The 16770-nt window shown below is 40.2% G+C and overlaps 1 protein-coding gene across 3 annotated transcripts in view; it reads right to left on the bottom strand.

Annotated features, from left to right (window-relative positions):
- Positions 1-16425, bottom strand: part of sugt1 (SGT1 homolog, MIS12 kinetochore complex assembly cochaperone) — a 35081-nt gene extending 18656 nt beyond the window's left edge. Inside the window, exons 1-9 of one of the 3 annotated variants that reach the window (XM_054756618.1) lie at positions 16311-16425; positions 16170-16218; positions 13787-13877; positions 13470-13539; positions 12239-12309; positions 7094-7147; positions 650-678; positions 424-446; positions 59-155 (exon numbers count right to left, since the gene is read on the bottom strand). In XM_054756618.1, the coding sequence (XP_054612593.1) occupies positions 59-155; positions 424-446; positions 650-678; positions 7094-7147; positions 12239-12309; positions 13470-13539; positions 13787-13877; positions 16170-16218; positions 16311-16324 (498 nt within the window). In that variant the 5' untranslated portion in view covers positions 16325-16425. The remainder of the gene's footprint in view (positions 1-58; positions 156-423; positions 447-649; positions 679-7093; positions 7148-12238; positions 12310-13469; positions 13540-13786; positions 13878-16169; positions 16219-16310) is intronic. The other 2 variants (XM_054756628.1, XM_054756637.1) reach the window with 2 other exon arrangements.
- Positions 16426-16770: the final 345 nt, after the last annotated feature.

Consider the following 16770-nt stretch of genomic DNA (forward strand, 5'->3'; position numbering starts at 1 on the left):
CTCATACATGCACGCACAAAGCAAAAATTCTTTAATTGCAAATAGTTTGAGTTAATACCTGTTGTTCCGTGAAGTTCACAAACACGCCGTCCTTAGGAACATTTTTTGCCATAACAGTGACAATGACTTGAGATTCTGTTTGGTACCAGTCGTACCTGTAAAAGACACACCGATTAGCTGTCTGAAAAACAGGCAAACAAGGCTTTATTAAAGTTATTTTTTTAAATGATTGCCAATAAACTCAATTAGCAACACCAGTAATGACAATTTGACTATATTTACACATTCCATTATATTCTTCCAGCTAAGCAATTTAACCTTGTTGACTCAAAATGACAGCAGACAGTGGCTTGTTAATCACTTTTTGATGGTATTAACAAATGAACTTAAACCCAAAAAGTGTAATAATATTGATGTACTCACTTCACATGTGGCCCTGCTGGTTTCTGTTGCATAATGCAGCACCAAAGGCGACATGATGTATAAAGAAGACAACATTGTGATAAGCAGGCAACAATAAGGAACAAAACAAGGGCTGAAGAAAATAACACAACAAAAGGGCTTTGTGAGGCTGCTGCACACAAGGCAGGTGCTCTTTATTAAAGCGGAGGGCAACAACGCCCCCAAATGGCCATGCAGAAAAACTCACCGTGTCCACGCTGCTGTTCTGCGTCTTCTCTGCAGGACAAAGAACAACAATGTAGTTGCGTGGCAAGTGCTTACGACTTAACAATTAAAGCCTGATTTTTTTCCCACAATTTTTTTTTCCACAGCAAAAAAATGTACAGGACACACAAATGAGCAACAACACTCATATTTGCCACCAGTTTGTATTCTGGTCCGTCCACGCCCAATGAACACCCTGTGAGCTCCAACGAGCATGATCCCAATTTACCAGCATGCTATCATACATTATTCACAGAAATCAACATACAGAGAGCATGAAGAGTGGAGAGAGATGAGATGATAGGAGGCGTGTGATGTTGTCTTAATCAGGTCATGGAGAGGGGATAAGGCGGGGGGTGGGGGGTCTGGGGGTCTTACATGGCTTATGAAGGGGTTCGGTCTAATCGGGGCTCTCTAGCTGATGAATCACACCCCTCCAGGGAGCGTGTGCGCTCGCAGGATTTAAGCATGTTTGTCAAAACTCTTGTTTACCTGAGACAGTCCAGACATCACCAACACACACACACACACACACACACACACACACAGCCCACCCAGACATGCTATACATCTTTTTTCATTGAGCCAAGCAGCTCTGGCTCAACATTTGATCACAGTAATCAGTCAGATTTATGGATGTGTGCATGCTCATTTGTCTGATAAACATGGAATGGTCAGCTCCCTGATGGTGCCATTTAGAGGTCCAAGTATGAATTAATGGCTGTAGAAGTCTGAAGGAGCAATTTAACACTTATTTATACCAGGGCTGTCAAAAGATTACAATTTGCAATCAGATTAATTGCATTTTATAAATAATCAATCATGATTAATCACCATTTACAACTAAGTCTACAGTAATCCTTCGTTTATTGTGATTAATTATAGTTCCAGACCCGACATGATAAGTGAATTTCGGCAAAGTAGGAGTACTACATAAAAGGAATATTTTCATAGTTATCTACATCTAACATCTAAATAAATTTGTTTACCAGTAGAGTCCTCTAGACATAAAAAAACACCCAAATAGTCACATTATATTACCCAATATAGTATAAAAACTATAGCATAAAAGCATGTTGTTCCGGCAATCAAGTCTGGTGATTGTCTCAAGGAACAATTACTGACACCTAGTGACCAATGTAGAATACTACATTCACAAATTGAATCTTCAGGTTTGTAGTTTTATATTCTTCAATGTGTGTATTTTTTGACTGACAACAGAATGTATTCAACCATGAACCAGAATGATTTATTAATAGATTTTTGAAAAACGGTGAGAATGAAGCTCTGAAATTCGAACCAAGATGTAGCGAGGGATGCACTTTTTCCAGATTTTTTTTTTTTTTTTTTATAAATAGAAAGATAAATGACAGGACAGAATGATACTGTAGATATTTAACATTAAGTATTCTTAATAACAACTTAAAAACTCATATTATCTTTAATAGTTTTTGCTAGTGTTGCTGCATTAATGCACCAGAGGTGCATTTTTTTTTTTAAGTGTCAAACTCTGTGTGCATCTGTGAATGTCACTATGCAATCTTTACCGGAAACACAACGATTTTGATTTTCCGCATGTGTGAGACCTATGTCACTTCCTTCTGTTGCAACTTTTTACGACAGCGCTTCTGCGACGTCACGTGCTGTGGTAGTTAGTTTTTAAATGTATAACATAAATGGTCAATATCCATACTTGATATATCTAACACAATGGTGTGAAAAAGTTTTGCCCCCCTTAAATGTTTCAGAGCATCAAATTTAAATATTAGTCAATGACAAAACAAATGAACACAAAATGCAGTTTTTAAATGAAATATTTTATTAAGGGAGAAAAAACATCCAAACCTACATGGCCCTGTGTGAAATCGTGATCGCTCCCTAAACCTAATAACTGGTTGGGCCACCCTGAGCAGCAACAACTGCAATCAAGCATTTGTGATAACTTGCAATGAGTCTCTTACAGCGCTGGGGAGGAATTTTGGCCCACTCATCTTTGCAGAATTGTTGTCATTCAGCCACATTGGAGGGTTTTCCAGCATGAAGCGCCTTTTTAAGGTCATGCCACAGCATCTCAATAGGATTCAGGACTTTGACTAGGTCACTCCAAAGTCTTCATTTGTTTTTTCTTCAGCCATTCAGAGGTGGACTTGCTGTGTGTTTTGGATCATTGTCCTGCTGCAGAACCCAAGTTGGTTTCAGCTTGAGGTCACCAACAGATGGCCGGACATTCTCCTTCAGGATTTTTTGGTAGAGAGCAGAATTCATGGTTCCATTTATCACAGCAAGTCTTTCAGGTCCTGAAGCAGCACAACAACCCCAGACCATCACACTACCACCACCACATTTTACTGTTGGTATGATGTTCTTTTTCTGAAATGTGGCATTACTTTTACGACAGATTTAATGGGACACACACCTTCCAAAAAGTTAAACTTTTGTCTCGTCAGATTGCAGAGTATTTTTCCAAAGGTCTTGGGGATCATCAAAATCTTTTCTGGCAAAATTGAGACGAGCCTTAATAATAATTTTGTTCAGCAGTGGTATTCCGCTTGTAAATCTGCCATGCAGGCCTTTTTTGCCCAGAAACACTGACCATAACTGAGGCAAGTGTGGCCTGCAGTTGTTTCTTGGATGAGTCGTTGCTGCGCTCTTGGGGTCATTTTTGTTGGCCGGCCACTCCTGGGAAGGTTCACCACTGTTCCATGTTTTCATCATTTGTAGATAATGGCTCTCACTGTGGTTCACTGGAGTCCCAAAGCTTTAGAAATGGATTTATAACCTTTTCCCCACACATAGATCTCAAATAATCTCATTTATGTTTTAACAGGAAGGTAATAACTTTTTCCCCAAACAGGGCCATGTAGGGTTGCATTTTTTTCTCCGTTAATAAAATGTTTTTTTTAAAAATTGCATTTTGTGATCAGTTGTGTTTGACTAATAATTACTTTCATTTGATGATCTGAAACATGTAAGTGTGACAAACAAAAAAATAAACCGGGGAGGGGGCAAACACGTCTTCACACCACTGTATATTGGAGGGTTATTTTATTAGTGACTCTTATCTTCCTTAGCATGCGGATATTTCTATCGTCTTTACTCAGACTGAGCGACGTTAAAACTTACGCAATGCGCCGCAGATGTAAACGTCATATCCGATTACGTATACAGTGTTTCCCTCACTATCGCGGTTTACCTTTCACAGATTTGCTGTTTCGCTGATATTTTTTGTGCTTCTTTTTTGTTATTACAGCGTATGAACACTGTTACAGACCGAGCCTGGCCCTTAAAGAAGAATTGTATTGTGGGAAGTTGAGTGTATCTCTTCTCTCTCTCGTCTGTCTGCACTGCCCATTGGTTTTCTGCATCCCGATTGGCTGTAGACCATTGTCAATCAATCTCCTTTGTACCGTCCTGCCATGTCTCCTGTGTCATCACTAGCTTGCTAGCTTGTAAATATATCTTCAGTTTGTCTGCAGAAATGTTTTAACAAGGATACAAAACACTACAGTACAGCGGAATGGCACCAGGACAAAAAGGCACGGACATGAGTGAAGTAAGTTTGAGTGACTTAATAATGTATTGTGTTCATCATTAAAATTCAAACGAAGGTTTGAACTTTTTTGACAGTGTTTAAACAAGAGAGATATGTGAAAACATGTTATTGCCTGTCTGAAAGAAGTGCATAAAGTGTATGGTGAGGGGTTTTAAAGCTTTAAAACACATACAACATAATGAAATAAATTAAGATACCTCGGTTCACATGTTATTTTTGACAGTCTTAATGTATACGACATCAACATGTTGAAGGGATAGTTGGAATTTTTTGACATGAAGTTGTATGACATCCCCATCAGCAGTGTAGTCCAATAACAGCAACTTACCCCCACTTGGTCTCCTAAGTCCAGTTCTGGTCAGATTTCCGTGGTGAAGAACTTAGGGCCTCATTCACGAACATCTTCTTAAAAGTCTTCTTAAGAAGTGTACTTAAGAAGGCGTGGGTTGGAAACTGCGCCACATTCACGACACGTTCTTAAGTAGGGATAATCGTTCGCACCGGTGTTCTTAGGTTGATGAATGCCAACAGCAATGCACATGCATGTAAGGCCTAATTTGCATAGGTCACCGTCTACTATTTCCTATATAAAGGTTAAAAAATGTGCCGTGCGCAACAGGCAGCTGGAGGCGGAGATGGCAACGCGCAAGGGCAAGACTGAGGAGCAGCTGGACAACAAACGAAAAAAAAAACTTAAATTCTACTGAAATAGAGGTGCTTAAAATATTTACACAATCATGATGGAAAAATAAAGTCAAAATACATAGTTTGTGTGTGACAATTTATTTTTTCTGTGGTTACATTTGATTAGACGCTGCCTAATTAATACAGCAGCCCCGTGCTCTGGCTCTGGGGGTGCATGTCGTTATCTGGGGGTGCTACGTGCGCAATAGACACACCACATTTCATTGTGATGTTATTCTGATGATCCTGCACACCTGCAAGAACAGAGAGGGAAGCCTGAAGCCTGAAGCGGGACATCAAATATTTGTCGCTTTCAGCAAATAAATCTACATGGTCCCTTTACATTCTCTCTCTGCGCAGCGCACGTCCAGCCAGGTACATTTTTTTTTTGATGAATTGGGATTTTAATATATATTTATCGATGGAGTATATTTTAGTTGTTTTGATGATAAATAATTGTTGGGATATTTTATTTGCACTACATTTTTTGGGATCAGGTTGCAAAATCCATCATGAGGGCGATTGCGCATTGAAAGTGCAAGCTTTGCTTGTGCGTAAGAGTCCCCCTGAGCGTTCGTAGAATTTGTTCTTAGATCTAAGAACTGTGAGTTGAGAACACGTTTCGTGAATGCCAAAAATCTTCGTAAGAAGGCTTTAAGAACACATTTGTGCGTAAGAACGTTTCGTGAATGAGGCCCTTAGTTCCACTTAGTCGCTGGGGACAATTAAGTAAAGACTTTGGCATCTCAAAACAATATGCAAAAGATTAATAATCAAAAAAAAAAAAAAAAAATCAGACCTCACAAAATGCTTGGCTCCCGCCGTATTCCTGCGCACTGTCGCGTGTGCGTTCATGTGTATGTGACAAAGACGCTCGCATCTACTTCCGGACGGAGCACCGCGGCCATCTCGGTTACATAGGTGTTCCACAGAAAAAAGTGTTTTCGTCACATTCACATGAACACACAGGCGACAGTGCACAGAGATACGGCGGGAGACAGATCTAACGCCGAACGTTTTGTGAGGTTTGACTTTTTGAGAATGCATTTTTATGATGCAAACGTATTCATCTTTTGAACGCATATTGTTTTTAGAAGCCAATTTACTCAATTGTCCCCAGCAACTAAGCGGAACTACGTTTTTCATCACAGAAATCTGACCAGAACTGGACTTAGGAGACCAAGTGGGGGGTTAGTCGCTCTTACTGGACTGCAATGCTGATGGAGATGTCATACAACTTCATGTCTAAAAATCCGAACTATTCCTTTAAGTGAAACTACAAACTTTGCTTCTGTGTAGGCTCTCAGTCGTACAGGAGTTGTCCATCGAGGAAAAGGCTTCTTGAGACGTCATCTGTACTTCTGTGTAGAAGGTGTCGGACGTTTCGCTCCTCATCCGAAGAGCTTCGTCAGCAAACTAATAAGTGCTGGTAGCTTAGGCCTTAAATACAGTAAGAGTGGGCGGAATTGGTGTGCCAACACCCTCCTCCTATTGGTTCGTTACACTAAGCCTGGGCGGAGCAGTGGTATAATCCTATCCTGTTATTCACACCTACTATAAAAGGGAAGTGTCGCTCCCTGAATCAGCAGTACATCTACACCTGAAAGCTACCAATCACTCTTTTCAGGACAGTGAGGTAAAGATTTTGGCCAAAGAAAACAGATGGTTTGAAAGAGGAGTAAAGGAAGCTATTTTTGTCAAACAACAGAACCCATCATTGAATCGGAATGGTGGTTTGAGGTTTAATTTGGACCCTGTGTTCAGCAGGTTACTGAGACCAAAACCCATAGCTCTTAGTCTTGCAAATGAGGTGAAGGCAGGGCCGAGCCAGAACAATAGATGCTAACAATCCAGTATCAGAGTCGTTCATACCCAATTCAGGGAGCGACACTTCCCTTTTATCGTAGGTGTGAATAACAGGATAGGATTATACCACTGCTCCGCCCAGGCTTAGTGTAACGAACCAATAGGAGGAGGGTGTTGGCACACCAATTCCGCCCACTCTTACTGTATTCAAGGCCTAAGCTACCAGCACTTATTAGTTTGCTGACGAAGCTCTTCGGATGAGGAGCGAAACGTCCGACACCTTCTACACAGAAGTACAGATGACGTCTCAAGAAGCCTTTTCCTCGATACAAACTTTGCTCTAAATAATGGTTTGACTTTCTGAGAGATACAGATAATACTCACCATCCAACATTTCCTCACATCGCTTGATCCAAATCTCAAATGTTTTTTCAGAAACTGTCAGAATCACAAAACACAAAAAAGGCTCTCAGTTTTATATATGAACCTATCCCCTAGAGAAATCTGTGCAGGCAGCGGAGGGCATCTGAAGTGGTACAACTAAATATCAGGACAATAAGAGCACTTCAGAAAAACATTGCTTTGGATCTTTGAGGACATGTGGCCTCATTTTTTATTTAACTCTTCATCCAATTGATTTTGAGTCCTCAAATGATAAATCCAACTTTGATGCAAAGCTAATAATACTACCTAACACACACACACACACACACACACACACAAAATTATATTGTCTGGATCTGCTCCGTATAAAATTTGGTTTGACAATACATTTGCTGACTCAGCATTCACACACCATGTACAGTAATTTATTTGTATCATATAAGATTTGACAAACATAAGCTTTGTGACAAATTATGTTTTTATGACATCCTGACTGTGTTACTAAGTGTGCAAAGGTCTGAAGCCACCATTAGATAACCCTCATTTCAGCAACCATTTTATTTATCTTCTCAAGGAACCATAATACAAATGAAAGAATATAGTAATATAGATTTACTATGTAATGAAATGACTCAAAAAACATTATTTCCATTACAGTGGAACCTCAGTTTTGGACCAGAATTATTGCTAAAAATATGTTTTGTTTATCGTATGGCCAAATTGAGTACCCACAGAAAGCATTCACACATTGGGGCCAGGATGGATAGTGGTTCTTTTAGAGTTGAGACACTATAGACAGATTCCAGCTAGGGAATCCTTTAATCATCTTTATTATGTGTGTGCACGTGGGTGGTTTATTTGTTCATGGAATGCGCACAGAACGATGTACAACTGTTGTATTGGTTTCCTTTCTTCCTCCAAATCCTCTCATTTCCTCAGACTAGAGCTGTCCTACCTAGTGAGAGCATGAAATGAAACCTGCTTGGATGAGAGATAAAGCGTCTAAGAAAACATGAACAGTTCAGTTATGCATGCGGGCCTCCGAGGGCAACTGACACCCGCGGTGAAAACGAGTGTGACGCCAATGACATAGAGAATAGCCTAAAGGGCTATCCACACGGAAACAGTCAGGTCAAAACGGCAACGTATTTTATCATTTCAGCCTTTCATCCACACGGAAACGGTGTCTTGGGTACCCTGAAACTGCATTTTTTGAAAACGGCTTCCAGAGTGGGCAAATCTGAAAACGCCGGCTTGTCATTTCTGTGTAGACAGCTGAAACCACTGGTTTACAAAAACGATGACATCAACGACCCGTCACGTGACCAGAAGTGAGCTTTGACGACAAGCCAACATATCTGAATATTTTGACGGACATGACTCACCGCAGTCGACATTCTCCTGATATTTTATTATCCTATTCTCCAAAATGACTTACAGAAGTAATTCCACTTCGTCGTAAGTCTAGATGAATCTGGGAAAGTGGAAGACGACGGACTTATGCGAATGTGTTCTTTCTTTCTTCTATAGTTTGGTGTGTCATGTGGTTCCGTCTGCATGTCTGTTTACAGCGCCACACAGCAGTGCGCCTTGTGTATTACGCCATGTTCACCAGTGATCCGTTCCTGACTGGATGCAACTACACTAAGTCCCCAAATTACGAACATGCGACATGCGAACATTCGAAGATACGAACACAAGCTGACTGGTCTATATTTTCATGTATTTTGCCTTTTGGAACGCCATATTTATACTGCTACATGCTTGACCAGTAGAGGGCACTGTGACACTGCTAATGGAACCGACAGGTAGAGGAAGAAGAGGAAGAGGAGAGAGGAACGCCAAGTTGTAGTTGTATGATACAACCCGAACAGAGCGTGTGATTAAAGTTTATGAAGAGTTAATAGGCCTGCTTAATTCTACACCACCCACAGAACACTACCTCTTTTAGAAGAGTCTAACAACGACGATTTGTCCTTTTTTTTCCAATAACTCCTCCTCCTCCACCACCGACGACGTATGCTTGACCACTCCTCTTCAAAGGTAAATAACATTTATCATTACATATTATTATAGCATTTTTATTGTTGTTTTTTTCTTTAATTATCCTCGTTTAATATTACTACTGCATCCAAACTCATATTTACATACATACGCATATACTGTATATGTATACACGTACATGTAGTACCTATATCATTGGTAATATTACCTTTTCCCCGACTTAACAACAATTCAACATAAGAACGGTCATCTGGAACCAACTGTGTTCGTTGGTTGGGGACTTAGTGTATTTACTAATCCGGCACAACCCGCCAAAAATAAATAAATCCCAGGAACGTTTCCATGTGGACAGGGCCTAACTATATGTTATTCACTCGGGGACCGTTGTAGGTCATGTGGGGATGCTTTGCAACAGTAGACGAAAGAAAATGCAGCCCCTAGTTTGAAGATTGCTTGTATCAGAGCCATATAGACATTACAAATGCAAAGCCACCTGGTCCTATTTATCATGTTCATGGTTTTACCTGCTTGACTGGACCTTTCACATTTATATGACGGACTGGAGCTGTTAGCAGGGCAGAATGTGAGTAAATGGTGGCATTTTGTGACTAAAACATGAGACATCATGAGTACATTTTTCAACTACTCGTGGATGTGTAAACTGATAAGAATACGACCGTTGACAAGGGATGCACGTATTACCGCAAGAATGAAAAATAGTCTGCAAAATCTGGAGTCAATTAATGACAGCTTGTCACAGTCTAAGCCTATCAATGCCAGCTTGTGTGATCTCATGTTTCAATCGCATTTGATCGACTTTTCTACCATCTTTGTTTACACATTCTGCCTGGCTCTTACTTTCTTCTGTCTCTCTGGCGGCAGCTAGCTAACTAGAGTTATTACCTTAGCCTCTAATCCATGGACTGTTATTATTATTATTATTTTTTTTAAGACCATGGTGACATTTTGCTTTTAAAACAAGCAATGCAGCTCGTCCGGAGCTCGCGTTTGTCCCATAGGGAAGCTACAAGTGGCTGTCACGTTCATGAGGTACGTGCTAACTTTTGTAACCGTCACTTAACAACCTTGCTCTCAGGTCTTGCTCGTACTGCTCTGATTTTACATGGCTCATCAAAGAATATTTGCTTCACCTCTTAGAATTTGTATGACTCTTCAATTCAGACATTACGCCTGTATTTAATGATAAATGACCACAAAATAGCACAAAGACAAGGAGCACACTGTTTGAGTGGAAAAATAAAGTACAATTGAAATGTTGCCAGTCACATAAAACACAAGTAGCTCACCTCTCCTTTGTTTTTGTCAAAGTTGCTTTAATTGTGCTGGGAGTTGGACACAGCAGCACTATCATAAACCTGCACACTCAATTTATACTGTCCTGTTTAAGCAGGACAGATTTCTATGAGAAAGATATTTAAATTGTTATTTTTATTCTGTTGTGTTATTTTTAACTAAAAAATATATTATTGAGCAATAAAAAACCCAAGCAACCCAAAGCAGGCGAGCTGGTTGACCCTGCCAATATGTTGGGAACCCTACCAGCTAATTTGCTGATTTTATTTCATTATTATTGAGTATGTTTTGTTGCTGACAAACTTCTGCTCCACACTTCAGCCCAGTAGTTGACAGCAACGAGCAAATGAGGTAGTCTGCCAACCTGCATTAACTCCTAAAGAGGAACAAAAGAGACAAACACCAAAGAAGATGAAGATGGGCCGATGAGTGCGAAAAGAAGACAATATTGGAGTTAATAGTATTTATCAATATCCATCCATCCATTTTCTATACCACTTCATCCTCATTAGGGTCACGGGGGCATGCTGGAGCCTATCCCAGCTGACTTCGGGCGACAGGCGGGGTACACCCTGGACTGGTCGCCAGTCAATGGCAGGGCACATATAGACAAACAACCATTCACACCCACAGTCATACCTATGGACAATTTAGAGTCACCAATTTTTTTGGGGGGAATGTGGGAGGAAGCCGGAGTGCCCGGAGAAAACCCACACGCACACGGGGAGAACATGCAAACTCCACACAGAAATGCCCAGGGGAGAATCAAACCCAGGTCTTCCCGATCTCCAGGCTGTTCCTGTATTGGCCAAAGTGCTAAACACTAGACCACCGTGCGGCTATTTATCAGTAATGCAGTGAAAATGAGAGGAAATGTCAATGTTTACTTTGCATGTTGATTTCCTTGCACGCCCCTAAATTTTAAGTTAGAGGCCACTGTGCAGTAAAAAAAAGTTAGTCTGGAGCCCTGGTTAGACTTGGTACTTTGGGTGTAATTCTCTCACCCCCCATTGGAAGGTGAAGAAGTTGCAAGGTGTCAAACATCCACCAGCTCTGTGATGTCATCATGGAAGAGGATTACAATAACAGCCTGCACAGCTCTGGTGAATTCCATGCCCAAGAGGATTAAGGCAGTGCTAGATAACAAAGGTGCTCACACAGAATATTGACACTTTGGGCACAATTTGGACATGTTCACTGTGAGGTGCCATCACTTGTGTTGCCGGCTATTGAGTGTTGAGTTATTTTCTGAGGACAGTAAATCTATACTGCTTTCCAAGACTGACTTGGTTTTATCCAGGTTTCATTTCTAGTGAGAAGAATATAACATGGTTGCTGAAATGTCAAATGCTGTTTATTTTAGCTATAATGACCACATATGAATAAAATGTCACTTAGTAGAGCACAGACATCCACCAAAAATAATTGTGGAGGACATTTGTGTGTGTTTGTTATCCGTTTCTTAGTTCACAGGACCTTCCTGGTGCATGGAGACAGACAGATGGGGGTGCAATTATAATTCTGCAATGTGGACCTTTCCCGTGACGGCACACTGACTCAAATTGGAATAATAAATACCTGAATTAGCCTCTTTATCCAAATACCAACCTGCAATGGATGCTGCCTTCTCAACAAAGTTTCGTGGAAATTTTTGTGTTATCCAGCTAAATGTGTCTGTCCTTCTATTCACTGGTGACCTAAGACCTTTGTAGAGTGCTGTATACATCACAAAATGCAGCCAGGAGGTGGCTTGGAACAATGGCTAGGACAAAAACAGGTGTGGATGATGGTGTGCGAGTTCTGCAGGCCAGGAGAGGCTGTACTCACCATCGAGTTGGTGTCCTTGAGTGAAGGCTGCATGGGCTGACTCATATTGGCTCAGGTGGTACTCTGCTACTCTGTAGGTGGAACAAGCGCATTAACAAAAGGCTGGTAACATTTTATTGATTCAAAAGTGTCCAAATGTTCCAGGACAGTGTAGACATCACAGACTGAGACCCCTAACAAAAATGTAAAATAAACACTGTAACAGCATTGTTTTAGATAACTGAATGATGCACAAAGTTGATTAAATCAGGAGTTGCCCAACTTATGAAAACTGCATGGTAGTAGCCAACCATGATGTACCCGGTTGGGCATCTATAAAATTGTTTACAATAATGTAGCCTTGCCCTTCCTATGCTGTACAAATCTATTGAAATGAAGAAAGACATCCCAAGTTCTGTTACAAACCGAGTATGGCATATAAACATAGTTGAGTTTTGCGTCCTAAATATTTCATTGTAGCAGAGGCTTTCAAAGAGCGAGGCACACTTCCCCTGCGGGCAACAGAGCACTTCAGGGGATACGTAAGATGAGGTGGCAGTGGTGAGTAGACTATGATCCGTGCAACATCATAACTGTTCAGTGCCAATCAGTGGGCAAACAGGGATCAAATATTAGCGATGGACATGTTAAAAAATATTAAATCATAAAGGCTAAGTGTTTGAATCAAATGTGATGAATGTTAAAGAAAAGATTAAAAAATTAGGGCCGTCAAATGATTACCGTAAATTCCGGTCTATAAGCCAGTACTTTTTTCTTAAACTTGGAACCTTGAGACTTATACAGTGGTGCTGCTAATTCATGGCTAAGTTATAATCTTATGACATCTCCTTTACTTCAGCCCTACTACTATTCATTAAAATTATGTGTCGCTCGCGAGTCAGTGAGGAAACGGTACCTTTTTCTTTGGCAGAAGCCAATCACGAGCTATCAGCACTCACGACGAGCTTGTCATCCCATGGGAAATCGCAGGATGTCAGTCAAAATAACAGTCTGACTCACGGTGTCATGTTACAAAAAACGCTAAACTCATCATGCAGCAACTTAACTCTCAAAAGGTATACCTAAGAAATATACAAACAAGTACCAATATGAGTTCAAAAATGACAAAAAAAACACAATGCTTTGCATCCAAGCAACAACGATCCCGTCGGGAACCAATTAACCTAAATGAGGGACGACTGTGTATTGAAATATGTCTTCATTATCACACCACTGTGCCCATAGTACACACCCTGTTCGCATGAAAGCAAGGGAAAGGCCTGGACTTAGCTGCTGGGCTTTCTTGGCATCTTCAACAGCGCCTGTAAAAAACAGTATATGCTATTTCAGTTCATCATCATTAAATACAAGCTGGTAGCAACTGAAGGCTTTAGCAAATGATTAGGAAACTCTCTGCAGACTGTTCAACAGCTGAACAGACAACAGTTGACCTAACGATTCTACACTACAACAATAGAGCTAATGACATGTATTTAGGGCCAATGGTTCCAAATATGCTGAAGTAATGTTGCAAAACAAAAACAAGATTCTTTAAACATGCAAACTTACAACTGTAGTTTTTAAGTAGTATGTAGGCGTAGGCACGCTGGCACAGCCACTCAGCATTGTCAGGGTCTCCTTGTAAGGCCTCGTTCAGTCCCTTGAAATAGAAATAACTCACTTTACCAGTGCTTACATAAATGAGTTGATTCATTAATGCTAGATGAGTTCAATTGACTTGATTTATTAATGCGCCGTGTGTAACATGGTAGATAATATTGAAGCTAAAAAGTTTAGCTGTGACGCAGCAGGGGTGTCACAAGACGAGCGGATAAAGGAGATCCATGAGAACGAGACAAGATTTAACATTCATTTTAAGAAAAACAAAACACTTAAAAAAACATTTTTATTTAACTGAGTCACAAAACAATGCAGGTGTTTGATGCAATATGGTGCAATATGACATATTTCATTGTATAATATGCGGAATTGGCATTTATGACATTTTCTCACAGACGAGTCCTACCGTCTGTCAAACGTTTGCAGCATTTCTTGAAATGCTGTCTTTTAAACTGTATATCTTGTGAACGCACACCATTTCCGTTCCGTTTGTGTTTACTTTGCCGACCAAAGGTCTCAGTGAGTATTGACTGTCAGGACAAAGGCTCTGCATCTCCATGTGTAGTTCACCCCCCCCCCCCCCCCCCCCCCCAAGATGCTCCCACTTTCAAATAAATTTGGCACACTTGCTCATTGGTTGATGGGCTCCTTGCTCATTTCCCACACGGGGGCTGTGGCATTTGGCTTTGCAAGCATCTTTTCCTCTCCTAATTTTGACTATGTTACATTGCATTGCTCCTCATAAAGCTCCACTCTTTTGCTGTGTGTAAGCCAGCCGCCCAGCCTTCCACACAGAGACAAAGTGTCTGTACGACTGACGACTGCCACATTATATAAATGTGGCGTTGTTGGTCGTTTTGGGGGGCTTTTTTTTGAAGACACAGAAAATAGAAAGACGCGTGTTCATGTCTCACATAAGGATTGTGCATGATGAGCAAAATTTCCTTAACAGGCAGTCAATTTATTTTTTTTGGAATGTTGATCACTTCTTGTCAATAACGTTTACTCTTGCAGCACAAAAGGTTCCAACAACATTGACCTACCGGTAATTTCTTACCGTATCAGTGAGGATTGATAGTTTTATCTCTTCCTTGACTCCCCTATAGCTGTTAAGCGTCATTTCTTTTAGGCTAACACAAATTGGCAACGTTGATTTGTATTTTTAAGCTTACAAAAGACATGGTCAGTACCAAACGAGTCAAGCTTAAGTATTGAACACTAACAAAGCATTTCTGTATTCTAACATTATTTCCTGAAATAAATTATTTTACTGCACATAACTCTGAACAAAAGGGAGAAAAAGGAAAAAAATAAAACATCCTATGACCCTGTTTCTCCTACAATTTTAGAGTAGCAGCAGGTATTGGTTGGTAGTGTATAATGTTCTTCTGTGGTGTCAGTATTCTATCAATCAATGGAGTTTTATGTTGATATTCTGTCTCTTTCTGTTAAAATAAAGTTAACACAAAGTGAATGGACTGCTCATATCTTTTTAATGTGGTAAACCTGCAAAATTAGAAGAGTATCAAATAGTTACTTCCCCGCTGTTACCATTTGTGGATGCGAATGACAAACAGGCCTTTGAATTGTTTGATAACCTGCAGTTACTGTCTTCTCGAAGTCATAGTTAAATGCCTCATACCAAGGCCTGCCCAGCAAACACAAGATATATATTTAATATGCACCCATCCAAATCCATGTAATTCATTTTTATATAGGGTTACACTTTTAAGACAGGTCATTGGCATCGATTTGTTTTGTTTTTTTAATAATTGTGTATAAAATCCCTATACATTGACAACGCATACCAACACCAGCACGAAGCACAATTAGCAATTCACGTCCTTCTTTTTTTTTTTTTTAAACCACCCGGATTATACTAGTGCATCTTTGTTTGTTTTAGTCAATATTCTCTATGCTTTACCTCGGATGAGGAAAACTTGCACCACTCCGAGCAATGTTTATGTTTGAAGCACAAGTTACCATGGCGATGTGTGCCACTTAAGGCAAACTCCTTATGGATATCATACACTCCCTTAAAATCTAAACCTAACAACTCCTCTCGTACTTGTGAAGTTTGTTCCGATAAACCTAACCATAAACTAATATCGGTGGACACAATACACCACGAGTTAAAAAGGCCCTCGCTAACTTGGCTAGCTAATGACAGTCAAGGCATTGCTAACGTTAGCCTCCGTGCAACCACGTTCATGTTTATTCATATACAGCCGGTCAATTCTTAACACTGCCGCAACCACTTACATATAACATACTTAATACAATTGTTTATAATTGCAATTACAACAAATTAAAAAGACCAGTCAATGTTTACCTCGAGAGCTTTCTGTGGGTCTTCGTCAATGAGGCTGTCATGGAAACTACTAAACCAGAAGAAGATGCCGACAATTAAACAACAGAAACGTAGCACGTATGTAAAAATATTTAGGCAGAGATTGTGTTTTAATAGACTTGCCGTTCAGTCGCCATTGCTGTGCTGCCAATGTGTAGTTGGCCAGGCGGAATCTTTTGCCAGCAGGACCGCCAGTGAGACTGCTTCCGGTGAAGTTGCTAGAAGCCGGAAGTTGTCTTTTTTTTTTTTAAGCCTCGCAACAATGACTGGAGACATGTTGCCAGCATAAGTACATCGGAAGTCGTCCAAACGCTAATGGTATTTACTCAGCTATTTCAGGTATTTAGCTTCCAAGAACGCATTCTTTATAATAGCCTACTATGTTTAGAAATTCATAATGGCATCTAGTCGCAATTTTCGGCTTTTATGTTGAAAGCTTCAGGATATTGTTTTGTTTGTACAGTATGTGCACGAGCGTTTTATGAAAGTACTGCACTGTAAACACGTCTTGCCTCTTGAATTTGTGAGGCAACTGTGCATTTTAAAATACAAATCTGATTTTTCTTATGTTTAATACTTTAAA

Source organism: Dunckerocampus dactyliophorus, chromosome 2 (assembly GCF_027744805.1).
Source record: "Dunckerocampus dactyliophorus isolate RoL2022-P2 chromosome 2, RoL_Ddac_1.1, whole genome shotgun sequence".
In the NCBI taxonomy this organism is placed as follows: Eukaryota; Metazoa; Chordata; class Actinopteri; order Syngnathiformes; family Syngnathidae; genus Dunckerocampus; species Dunckerocampus dactyliophorus.